Source organism: Aspergillus pseudoviridinutans (assembly GCF_018340605.1).
Source record: "Aspergillus pseudoviridinutans IFM 55266 DNA, scaffold_5, whole genome shotgun sequence".
NCBI lineage: Eukaryota > Fungi > Ascomycota > Eurotiomycetes > Eurotiales > Aspergillaceae > Aspergillus > Aspergillus pseudoviridinutans.
This window is the reverse complement of record NW_025091285.1, coordinates 1,175,376-1,187,751: the sequence shown is the minus strand read 5'-3', so window position 1 is coordinate 1,187,751 and position 12,376 is coordinate 1,175,376. Positions and strand designations below refer to the sequence as shown.

General features: G+C 54.5%; 2 protein-coding genes across 2 annotated transcripts; one reads left to right on the top strand and one right to left on the bottom strand.

Annotated features, from left to right (window-relative positions):
- Positions 1-7,089, top strand: Asppvi_007472 (acetyl-CoA carboxylase ACC1; the record flags this gene model as incomplete). The annotated part of the gene is made up of 4 exons (XM_043303359.1): positions 1-165; positions 256-426; positions 489-6,245; positions 6,304-7,089. The coding sequence occupies 4 exons, from the start codon at positions 1-3 to the stop codon at positions 7,087-7,089; spliced, it is 6,879 nt and encodes a 2,292-aa protein (XP_043159294.1).
- A 618-nt stretch (positions 7,090-7,707) lies between these two features.
- On the bottom strand, positions 7,708-11,589 carry Asppvi_007471 (uncharacterized protein; the record flags this gene model as incomplete). Its single annotated transcript, XM_043303358.1, has 2 exons — positions 7,708-8,129; positions 8,199-11,589. 2 exons carry the CDS (start codon positions 11,587-11,589, stop codon positions 7,708-7,710), a joined length of 3,813 nt encoding a protein of 1,270 aa, XP_043159293.1.
- Positions 11,590-12,376: the final 787 nt, after the last annotated feature.

The window sequence follows — 12,376 nt, the reverse complement described above, 5'->3', positions numbered from 1 at the left end:
ATGGGCGTCCCCAACGGAAGTTCGAGCAACGGTCACGTTAGCTCTCGTGCGGCCAAACACAATCTCCCCTCACATTTCATCGGTGGAAATCACCTGGACGCAGCACCTCCAAGCAGTGTGAAGGATTTCGTTGCCAATCATGAGGGTCACTCCGTCATTAGTTCGGTGAGTGGCAGTCCCCGAGTCTCGAGAAGACAATCTTGCATTACAGTTTGAGAGCAAAAATTTGCTGATTTGGTTGGTTTGGTTGAATAGGTGCTCATTGCCAACAACGGTATCGCAGCCGTCAAGGAGATTCGGTCTGTTCGGAAATGGGCTTACGAGACATTCGGCAACGAACGCGCCATTCAGTTCACGGTCATGGCCACACCGGAGGATTTGCGGGCAAACGCCGATTACATTCGTATGGCCGATCAATACGTCGAGGTAGGCAGTCGCAAGTCTGGCCGATGAGGGTTGCCAAATGGCTAATTTTTCTCGTTTACTAGGTACCCGGAGGCACAAATAACAACAACTATGCGAACGTCGAGCTGATCGTCGATGTGGCCGAGCGAATGGATGTCCATGCCGTCTGGGCTGGTTGGGGTCACGCCTCGGAGAATCCCAGACTTCCCGAAGCTCTGGCTGCTTCCCCCAAGAAGATCATCTTCATCGGTCCTCCGGCCTCTGCGATGCGTTCCCTGGGTGATAAGATTTCTTCGACAATCGTTGCGCAGCATGCTGGTGTGCCTTGCATTCCGTGGTCAGGAACTGGAGTTGACGATGTGACAATTGATGACAATGGCATTGTCACCGTTCCCGACGAGGTGTACAACCGGGGTTGCACCTTTTCCCCTCAAGAAGGTCTGCAGAAGGCCAAGGAGATTGGTTTCCCCGTGATGGTCAAGGCCTCGGAAGGTGGTGGTGGTAAGGGTATCCGTAAGGTCGAGCGCGAGGAGGATTTCGTCAGCCTCTACAATGCCGCCGCAAACGAAATCCCGGGTTCCCCTATCTTCATCATGAAGCTGGCTGGCAATGCCCGGCATCTGGAGGTCCAGCTGCTGGCTGATCAGTACGGAAACAACATCTCTCTGTTCGGCAGAGATTGCTCCGTTCAGCGTCGTCACCAAAAAATTATCGAGGAGGCCCCCGTCACCATCGCAAAGCCCGCCACGTTCCAGGCCATGGAGCGTGCCGCTGTCAGCCTTGGAAAGCTGGTCGGTTACGTGTCCGCCGGTACCGTTGAGTACCTGTACTCTCACGCCGATGACAAGTTCTATTTCCTCGAATTGAACCCCCGTCTTCAGGTCGAGCACCCCACCACCGAGATGGTCTCCGGTGTCAACCTGCCAGCTGCCCAGCTGCAGATCGCCATGGGTATCCCCCTGCATCGCATTCGTGACATCCGTCTGCTCTACGGTGTCGACCCCAACACCTCATCGGAGATTGACTTCGACTTCTCCAGCGAAGAGAGCTTCAAGACCCAGCGCCGCCCTCAGCCCAAGGGACACACGACCGCCTGCCGTATCACTTCCGAAGATCCCGGCGAAGGTTTCAAGCCCTCCAGCGGTACCATGCATGAACTGAACTTCCGCAGTTCGTCCAACGTCTGGGGTTACTTCTCTGTCGGTACTGCCGGTGGTATCCACAGCTTCTCGGACAGTCAGTTCGGTCACATTTTCGCCTACGGTGAGAACCGTTCGGCGTCGCGGAAACACATGGTTGTCGCCCTGAAGGAGTTGAGCATCCGTGGTGACTTCCGCACGACAGTAGAGTACCTGATCAAGCTGCTGGAGACTCCAGCGTTCGAAGAGAACACCATCACCACTGGATGGCTGGATCAGCTCATCTCAAATAAGCTAACCGCTGAGCGTCCAGATCCCATCGTGGCTGTTCTTTGCGGTGCGGTGACCAAGGCTCACCTGGCCAGCGAAGCCGGTGTCGAAGAGTATCGCAAGGGCCTCGAAAAGGGTCAGGTGCCTTCCAAGGATGTCCTCAAGACCGTCTTCCCCGTGGACTTCATCTACGAGGGCCAGCGTTACAAGTTCACCGCGACCAGAGCCGGCGTGGACAGCTACCATCTCTTCATCAACGGATCCAAGTGCTCTGTCGGTGTCCGTGCTCTGGCTGATGGTGGCTTGCTTGTTCTCCTGAACGGTCGTAGTCACAACGTCTACTGGAAGGAGGAAGCGGCCGCAACTCGCCTGAGCGTCGACGGAAAGACGTGCTTGCTGGAGCAGGAGAATGATCCTACTCAGCTCCGCTCTCCGTCTCCCGGAAAGCTTGTCAAGTTCACTGTCGAGAATGGCGAGCACGTCAGGGCTGGTCAGGCCTTCGCCGAAGTCGAGGTCATGAAGATGTACATGCCCTTGATTGCGCAGGAAGACGGTATTGTCCAGCTCATCAAGCAGCCTGGTGCCACCCTCGAAGCCGGTGACATCCTTGGTATTCTCGCTCTGGATGACCCGTCTCGTGTCACGCACGCTCAGCCATTCACCGGACAGCTGCCCGACCTTGGCCCCCCGCAGGTGGTGGGTAACAAGCCTCCTCAGAGATTCTCCCTCCTTTACAGCATTCTCGAGAACATCCTCATGGGTTATGACAACCAAGTTATCATGAACACCACTTTGAAGGAGCTGGTTGAGGTTCTGCGGGACCCTGAGCTCCCCTACGGTGAATGGAACGCTCAGTCTTCTGCCCTTCATTCTCGCATGCCCCAGAAGCTGGACGCTCAGCTTCAGAGCATCGTCGATCGGGCTCACGCCAGAAAGGCCGAGTTCCCCGCCAAGCAGCTGCAGAAGACGATCGCCCGCTTCATTGAGGAGAATGTCAACCCAGCCGACGCCGAGATCCTCAAGACCACCCTCCTGCCTCTTCAGCAGGTCATCAACAAGTACATGGATGGCCTGAAGGCCCATGAGTTCAATGTCTTCGCTGGATTGCTGGAGCAGTACTACAAGGTCGAGAGCCTCTTCTCTGGCCGCAACATCCGTGACGAAGATGCCATCCTGAAGCTCAGAGAAGAGCACAAAGACGACATTGCCAGCGTCGTTCAGATTGTTCTGTCTCACAGCCGTATTAGCGCGAAGAACAACCTGATCTTGGCCATCCTGGCCATGTACCGCCCCAACCAGCCTGGTGTTGGCAATGTCGGAAAGTACTTCAAGCCCGTCCTGAAGAAGCTCACTGAACTTGAGTCGCGGCCCGCCGCCAAGGTCACTCTCAAGGCCCGTGAGGTCCTCATCCAGTGTGCGCTCCCCTCTCTGGAGGAGCGTATGTCTCAGATGGAACTCATCCTGCGCTCCTCCGTTGTCGAGTCCCGATACGGAGAGACCGGTTGGGACCACCGGGAGCCCGAATTCTCCGTCCTCAAGGAGGTGGTGGACTCCAAGTACACCGTCTTCGATGTCCTCACTCGATTCTTTGTTCACCCAGACCCATGGGTCACCCTGGCCGCTCTCGAGGTCTACATTCGCCGCGCCTACAGGGCCTACACACTGAAGGGTATTCAGTACTACCCTGACGGAGAAGTTCCCCTCGTCTCCTGGGACTTTACGCTTGGCAAGCTGGGACAGCCGGAGTTCGGTTCCGTCAACTCCAACCAGATGTCTACGCCCAGCACACCTACTACGGAGTCCAACCCCTTCAGGAGACTCAACTCCATTAGTGATATGTCCTACCTTGTCAACGACAGCAGCAATGAGCCCCTCAGAAAGGGTGTGATTGTCCCGGTTCAGTACCTCGAAGACGCCGAGGAGCAGCTGCCTAAGGCCCTGGAGGCACTCCCTCGTGCCGGCTCGAAGAAGAAGCCCGGTGAGAATGGGCTCATTGCAGATCTGGAGGGCAAGCGTCGACCGGCTCCTCGCATTGAGTCTGATCATGAATTGACCGGTGTCTGCAACGTGGCCGTCCGCGACCTGGAAGATCTTGACGACAACCAGATCGTTACTCAGATCAACAGCATTCTTGCCGGCCTCAAGGAGGAGTTGCTCGCTCGCCGCGTCCGCCGCGTGACCTTCATCTGCGGCAAGAACGGCAGCTACCCTGGCTACTTCACCTTCCGTGGACCTACCTATGAAGAAGATGAAAGCATCCGTCACAGTGAACCTGCCCTCGCCTTCCAGCTTGAACTCGGACGTCTGTCCAAGTTCAAGATCAAGCCCGTCTTCACTGAGAACCGGAACATCCACGTCTACGAGGCCATCGGCAAGGGCCCCGAGAACGACAAGGCCGTCGACAAGCGTTACTTCGTCCGTGCTGTGGTGCGCCCGGGCCGTCTCCGTGACGATATTCCCACTGCGGAGTACCTGATCTCGGAGGCTGACCGTCTCATGAATGACATCCTGGATGCTCTGGAGATCATCGGCAACAACAACTCCGATCTCAACCACATCTTCATCAACTTCTCGCCGGTGTTCAACCTGCAGCCCCAGGATGTGGAAGAGGCCTTGGCTGGTTTCCTTGAGCGCTTCGGTCGCCGTCTCTGGCGTCTTCGTGTCACCGGCGCCGAGATCCGTATCCTGTGCACCGATCCTGCCACTGGCATGCCTTATCCTCTGCGTGTGGTCATCACCAACACCTACGGCTTCATCATCCAGGTAGAGCTGTACATTGAGAAGAAGTCTGAGAAGGGTGAATGGCTCCTCCACAGCATCGGTGGTACCAACAAGCTCGGCTCCATGCACCTGCGTCCTGTTTCCACACCCTACCCGACCAAGGAGTGGCTTCAGCCCAAGCGTTACAAGGCTCATCTCATGGGCACACAGTACGTCTACGATTTCCCCGAGTTGTTCCGTCAGGCCTTCCAGAACAGCTGGGCCAAGGCTGTGGCCAAGATCCCCTCCCTGGCCAGCAAGCGGCCCGCGGTTGGCGAGTGCATTGAGTACAGCGAGCTTGTTCTCGATGATACCGACAACCTGATCGAAATCTCGAGAGGCCCTGGTACCAACACCCACGGTATGGTTGGATGGATCGTTACTGCTCGCACCCCCGAGTATCCCGAAGGCAGACGGTTCATCATCGTTGCCAACGACATCACCTTCCAGATCGGTTCCTTCGGTCCCCAGGAAGACAAGTTCTTCAACAAGTGTACCGAGTTGGCCAGGAAGCTTGGCATTCCTCGTATCTACCTCTCTGCCAACTCCGGTGCTCGCATCGGTATGGCCGACGAGCTGATCCCCTACTTCTCTGTGGCCTGGAACGATCCCCAGAAGCCCGAGGCTGGATTCAAGTACCTTTACCTGACTCCCGAGGTCAAGCAGAAGTTCGACGCCAGCAAGAAGAAGGAAGTCATTACTGAGCTCATTCACGACGAGGGCGAAGAGCGCCACAAGATCACCACTATCATTGGTGCCAAGGATGGCCTGGGTGTTGAATGTCTGAAGGGCTCTGGTCTCATCGCTGGAGCCACCTCGCGCGCTTACGAGGATATCTTCACCATCACTCTGGTCACCTGCCGCTCCGTTGGTATTGGTGCCTACCTTGTCCGTCTGGGCCAGAGAGCCATCCAAGTAGAAGGCCAGCCGATCATTCTGACTGGTGCCCCGGCCATCAACAAGCTGTTGGGTCGCGAGGTTTACACGTCTAACCTGCAGCTCGGTGGTACTCAGATCATGTACAAGAACGGTGTCTCTCACATGACTGCCACCGATGACTTTGAGGGTGTCCAGAAGATTGTCGAGTGGATGTCATTCGTGCCCGACAAGAAGGGTGCGCCCATCCCCATCCGGCCCTGGTCGGATGACTGGGACCGTGATGTCGCCTACTACCCTCCTCCTAAGCAGGCTTACGATGTCCGCTGGCTCATCGCTGGTAAGGAAGACGAGGAAGGCTTCCTCCCTGGTCTGTTCGATGCTGGATCCTTCGAGGAGGCTCTTGGTGGATGGGCTCGCACCGTTGTCGTTGGCCGTGCCCGCCTCGGTGGCATCCCTATGGGTGTCATTGCTGTCGAGACTCGCTCCGTTGAGAACGTCACCCCTGCCGATCCTGCCAATCCTGACTCCATGGAGCAGATCAGCCAGGAAGCCGGTGGTGTGTGGTACCCCAACTCGGCCTTCAAGACTGCTCAGGCCCTCCGTGACTTCAACAATGGCGAGCAGCTGCCCGTCATGATCCTGGCCAACTGGAGAGGTTTCTCTGGTGGTCAGCGTGACATGTACAACGAGGTCCTCAAGTACGGTTCCTACATTGTCGACGCTCTGGTCAAGTACGAGCAGCCCATCTTTGTTTACATCCCACCCTTCGGTGAACTCCGTGGTGGTTCATGGGTAAGTCATTAGTTATTCTGTGTTATGTCATGTCTTCAATTACTAACTACTCCTCTAGGTCGTCATCGATCCCACGATCAACCCCGACCAGATGGAGATGTACGCTGATGAGGAGGCTCGCGGTGGTGTCCTCGAACCAGAAGGTATCGTCAACATCAAGTACCGCCGTGAGAAGCAGCTCGACACCATGGCTCGTCTTGATGCCACCTACGGCGAGCTCCGTCGCTCTCTCGAGGACCCATCCCTCAGCAAGGAGCAGCTGTCGGAGATCAAGGCCAAGATGGCCGCTCGCGAAGAGCAGCTCCTTCCTGTCTACCAGCAGATCGCTCTGCAGTTCGCTGATCTCCACGACCGCGCCGGCCGCATGGTGGCCAAGAACACCATCCGCAAGGCCCTGACCTGGAAGAACGCCAGACGCTTCTTCTACTGGCGTGTCCGCCGCCGTTTGAGCGAGGAGCTCATCCTCAAGCGCATGGCCTCCGTCGCTCCGGCCGCCGTCTTCGGCGAGGCCAGCGGCGCCATCCCTGCCACCGGAGCCGTCGACAGCCAGGCCTTGTCCTCCGAGAGCCCTCGCGCCAAGCACCTGCGCGCCCTGCACTCGTGGACCGGCTTCCTGGACGAGGAACTCGAGCACGACGACCGCAAGGTCGCCATGTGGTACGAGGAGAACAGAAAGGCCATCCAGATGAAGATCGAGGCCCTCAAGACCGACTCCGTCGCCACCGAGATCGCCCAGCTGCTCATCAGCAACAAGGAGGGTGGTCTCAAGGGTGTGCAGCAGGTTCTCAGCATGCTGCCTGTCGAGGAGAAGGAGGCCGTGCTCAAGTACTTGGGCTCGGCTTAAAAATAGAAACATAGAACCGCCCCGTTCATATTGTTTTTTTCTTTACTGGATCATATTTCCAATTTTTTGATCACATAACATACACTGAAGATGGTTTATACAAGGCGGGTGCGTTAGGGTTAATCGTATCTTATCTTGCGAGTTTGTCTGCTTTTTGTCTTGCATGGGTTTTGGAGGTTGCATCACTGAATTACTATGTATGCATTATGTTGTTATGCCTGATGTTCTTTGGCAATGTTCCTATTTCCTTACTATCAATGCAATGAATCTTCGACTTCAAAGATACTACTCTCCGTAAATAATATGGGAAATGTACGTCTACGTCTGCGGTAGGACATGCACAGTACGAGGTTACTATGATATGAATCTTGTATTCCATTGACAAACTGACATCTCGTCCCACGATCATCCAAGACGCTAGGAAGATGTATCTCCATGCACACGTTCATAGTCGTCGAAAACATGAGGCAGAGGTAGGGTATATACGCAACAAGCAGAAAAGATACGCCTCATAAACCAGGCACGATAGCCATGACCCAAGAGCGAGAAAAAAAGAAAAAGGGGTATAATAGTTAGGAAAGCAGAAGATATAAAGACGAGAACGAATATGCTAGCGCTCTACGCAAGCTGTCTTTCTAGGCTGCGTGGCGGGGAGAGGATAGGTGGCATCCCTCGGTAGGGAGTGGACGACACCTGTGGTATGCCGCGGCTGGGGTTGACAGTACCCATCCCGGGCTCGTCTAGGCCCAGGCTTAACCGGCCAATGTCCACCGGGACCTGCTGCGGGAGAGGGAGAGGCGCCTGGTAACGCGGGTTCTGAGGTTCAGGCATTGGGCCGTGAGCCATCGCGAAGGCGAGAGACTCGTCCCGGCCACCGGGCAGAGTGACAATGCTAGCTTTCAGGGTGCGAGCAATGTCCTCTAGTAACACTTCCATGGGAGCGATGTAGGCTGTGTGGCTTTTCTCCGACCAGGCCAGGACATGGCCGCAGACACGGCCCGTCGACTTGTCGAAAACCCAGGCTCCTGAGTCTCCGGGGACTAGACTCAGGAAGGTTGTTAGCTTCGGTTTGTTCGATCGCATGGCGCATGGGGGGCCTCACAACTTACCTCCAAAGTTTCCATCCACACAGAAACTAGTGGAGAAAGTTTGTCGTCCGTGCAGTTTGACAATGGTCATCGCCCGGGAAATCTGCCCAGTCTGCAGACCACTTGTCCGACCGCAACAATGAACCTTCAAACCGCCCAGCTCCTCCATCCGTGCTACGTCATTGAGAAAGATGGCTTCCCCTGTATGTGAAGGTGGTCCTCCAGGGCCCCGTCTCGAGACACCTCGGGACATTGATGGCGGCGTCTTGTCAAACACAATGTTGCGCGCATCTAACCGGTCATCATTGATCTTGATCAACGCCCAGTCAATTTCATGCTTGATGCCTTTTCGAGTCCATCGGCGAACGCCCGATGATGCATGGACGAACCCGAGCGAGTGAGACGCCAAGTGCTCATCATCACGATCCTCGGGCGACGGGAAGAAATCCTCATGGACGTCATCGATTGCTGGTTGAGTAACAAATAAAGGCGGCTCATCACCCGGCTCGACTCCGGCCGTGTCGCCAATCGAGGCCGCATCTTCATCCTCATAGGGGTCATCAATATCAAAGCCTTCTTCGTCCGAAGAATAAGTGTCTGAGAGCCAATGGTCCTCGTAAGTTCCTTCCAAGCTCGGAGAGAGGGAGACGTCATCGCCATCCTCGTCTTCCGAGATCTCGAATTCCAAGTCAACTTCAGAGGGATCCTCGTCGCACCAGGTGTACATGAAATCATTGTTCGAGGGGGCGGATTCTCCCGGCCAATTCCCAGCTGAGCGAAATGGTCCCCCGACATTCCGATTCTGCACCTCCTCTTCTCCCTCATCATCACTAGGTGCCTCAAGCATGTGATGGACCGTCATACCATAAGGCATACCGTCCACCAAGATGGCACCCCCATAGGACACAGGAGGGAGATGCTCCTCATTCTGAAAGGCGCCAATGGACGCGCCACAAAGCGGTCGTGGCTGATAGCAGGGATTGAGATCTCGCTCGGGAAACGCCGGAGCACCCGCCGTCTGCGATCTCTTTGCCGGCCTGCGCTTTTTCTTTCGCGGAACTTTGGAGCGTTGGATATCCCCACGAAGCACGATGATGTCCCAATCTTCCCTATCATCGAGCACAAAGTACTTCCTCAAGGCGGCTCTTACCTTCTTTGCACTCGCGCAGGTAACACAGATAGTCGTCTTGGCAGTTTCAGCCGAATCGCCAGTCATCATCAGAGTGACGCCACAGGATTCGGACGAGTCTTTAAGAATCTTCTGAAGAAGTTTTCTCAATCGTGGAAGCATCTGGAAATTCCATTCGTTGAGGTGGTCTTGAGGAATCTCGACGTTGGTAAGCTTTTTGAATGTCCTCTTCTTTGCCTTCTTCTCCTCCAGCCCCATCTTCTCCCTCAAGACTCGCATATCTTGCACTTGAAGAGCAGGATATGAACCATGGCGACGTGTCAGTCGCTGAGGTTCAGGCGCGTACTTCTGAAGACTCTTGTGCACATGCTCTGTCTCTGTTTGAGGAACGAGCGCAAGGGGAAGGCAATCATCCAACTCCTCTGCGGCCGGTGCAGAGAAAATGTCAATTCTGCAACAAGACCAAACGATCTTGCACATTGTATAAAGGAAGTTCATGGAGAAAGAAAAGATACCGTCTGGCGCAGAAAGATCCAAAACAGGATAATGATATGTCTGAGGAACTCTCAAGTTGAAGTCCTCAAATGGCTGCGTTGATAAATGGAAGTTGGGGGCGTCCAGACACAGTTGGACGACGTGAAGGAATGCACTGCCGCACTTCGGACCCAGCTTCTGCAGATAAACATTTTCGATTCTCTGCTTAAACATCGAATTGGTGTATTTCATCTTCCAAAGTCGGCTGATTGGCGTCCACAGGCCAATTTCCATCAACACGAGACCTAGGGAATACAGATCATAGGACCAGGCCGCATTATCCTCAAGGGACCTCTTATCGTCGGGATGACGATACATGCTCGAAGATAAAGGCTCCGGTGATGTCGCAGTACCAGAGAATTGAGCGAAGGATGTCAAATAGGGCCGTCGAAGATCCTCCGTAAGGGCCACCTCGTCGTTGTTTGAGCTGGTGGCACCGGGGAAGATGAGCACGTTACCGCTGTTGATGTTACCGTGCACGAGATTCTGGCTTCGAAGGTGTAGCGCAGCCATCAAAAGGTCATAAGCCAGCCGAAGACGGGTTTCGAGGTTGGGGACCCGTTGATCATCGCTTGTTTGAAAGAGAGAGACTAGAGGCTTCGGCTTCAGGCCGCTCAGGAGATCGGAAGGATTGTGCAGGAAGGGGAAATAGTCGATTGGCATTTGATAGATAAACGCATATCGCGAATTGGGCATGTCGATGTAGAAGCCAAGGAATCTCATCAAACCCAGATGGGATACCCTTGCGTTTTGGACGAGCTGATCAAGGGTCTGTTGCACATGTTCGAGTCGCTTCTGCTCCGGCAAAGTGATGTCGCGTTGAGTTTCCAGCATCATTGGCGTATACTCAACCAAGATGGATACGGTAGACTCCTTGGCGCCCGCCAAGAGCGGAGAAGCCGACGTCTTGATACGTCCAATGGCCCGAGAATTCGTGGAAGCAGCTACCATCTCATACGGCGGTGGGCTGTTGTCGTGGGACGCACCGGAGAGCTGCAAAGCAGAGCGATCAATGAGGAAGCTTTGGGATGAAAGGGAAGATTTATGTGACTGCTTCTCCAAAGCGCTGACAACGGGCGACGCATAGTCGAAAGGATCTTGATGCGCTTTGGGGCTGTGGTAGGCCTCCTTCGTATCAAGCGGAGAGCCGTGGTATGACTTGGAATCGGGATAGGAGTAGACAGACTCGTCTCCGGTTCTGAGCGCATGTCGTTGGCGACCCCGCACAGCCGACTGCCCGCTGGAGGTCATGTTTCGGCGCGAGCGCGACAAATCGTACAAAGTGTCGATGCAAGCAGTCAAGTCGGCAAGGAGGCTCTTGGAGCGTGTAATGTCTTCATTAGTCCAGTGCGTCTTGGCTGGCAGAGCAGGAAGGCTGTCTTTCGATGTAGAGTCCTTCTGAGCGCCTTTGGGAGGTAAATCGGATGAACCCCCATGTTGGATGCGTTCCGCTTCACTTAGTAACTCCTGGATGGAAGACATAACGCTTTCCACGACATCGCTAAACCCGGCTTGCGTGAGCGATTCATCGATATCGTTCGGCTGTGCGGCGCCAGCGTCGCTCCAGTCTAGACCCCAAGCAAGAAGCCGATCCCGCTGCGTCCCAAAGCTCCGATGCAGAGCGACGAGTTCCGGATCATCGACAGCCTTCGAAGCCGTCGTAACACTCTCACACGAGGTCTTTGTATCTGTATACATTTTGGTAAGACGTCGCTGGAGGTATGAACCTCCATGTCGGAGAACGGACATCTTGGCGTGCAGAGTCCGGGGAAGGTGGAAGGATTAGGGGAATGCGCGCAATAGTACCTAGTCAAGAGGCGAGGCGGGTCTTAATACGATCTGGCCTCGCAGCGGACTCGATACTTCAGCATTGAGGGCACATGGTTTTGAAGGGTGATGAAATGATGCAAGATGATCTGAAGGAAAAGTTTTCTTCAGCAACAATTCGGCGTTAGATGACCATGATTTTGCAGGACGAGAGCGATGGCTAGGCATAAGAATAGATTTGGAGGTGGGCAGGAATCCTGTTGCCTAACCAATAGGGAGTGGCGAGTGAGAGCAAAGCCTCGATCGCGCAAGCCACACCTCTTGGCCCGTCACGTGGCAGGCAGCTGCGAATATCAATGCCCACCTTCGATCCACCACACCAAGTCTACAGGATTTATCTGGGTATTATTACTGATCGTATCAGTAGAGTAGAATAGTTACACGATACTTGCTGGGCGAGCGATCGCATGACGAGCTACAGTTATCCGCCAGGTTATTGGCAGAGAACGGCACGTGCAGACTACAAAAGCATTTTCATACTATAAATGAATACAATGTAGTACGTCTTTGAGATTCATATGTTGTACAAACTTAGCATGTGAGCTGCCTAGTACGGGAACGTCGGAGAAAGTGCGTTGATTTGGCGGAGAACGGGACCAGGCAACCGTCTTCTCTTGTCATTGATAACGTGATTAATCAAAAGATAAAATAAACAACCTTCTATTGATGCATTGAGATGTGAAATATACACAGGAGAAAATAGAAATAA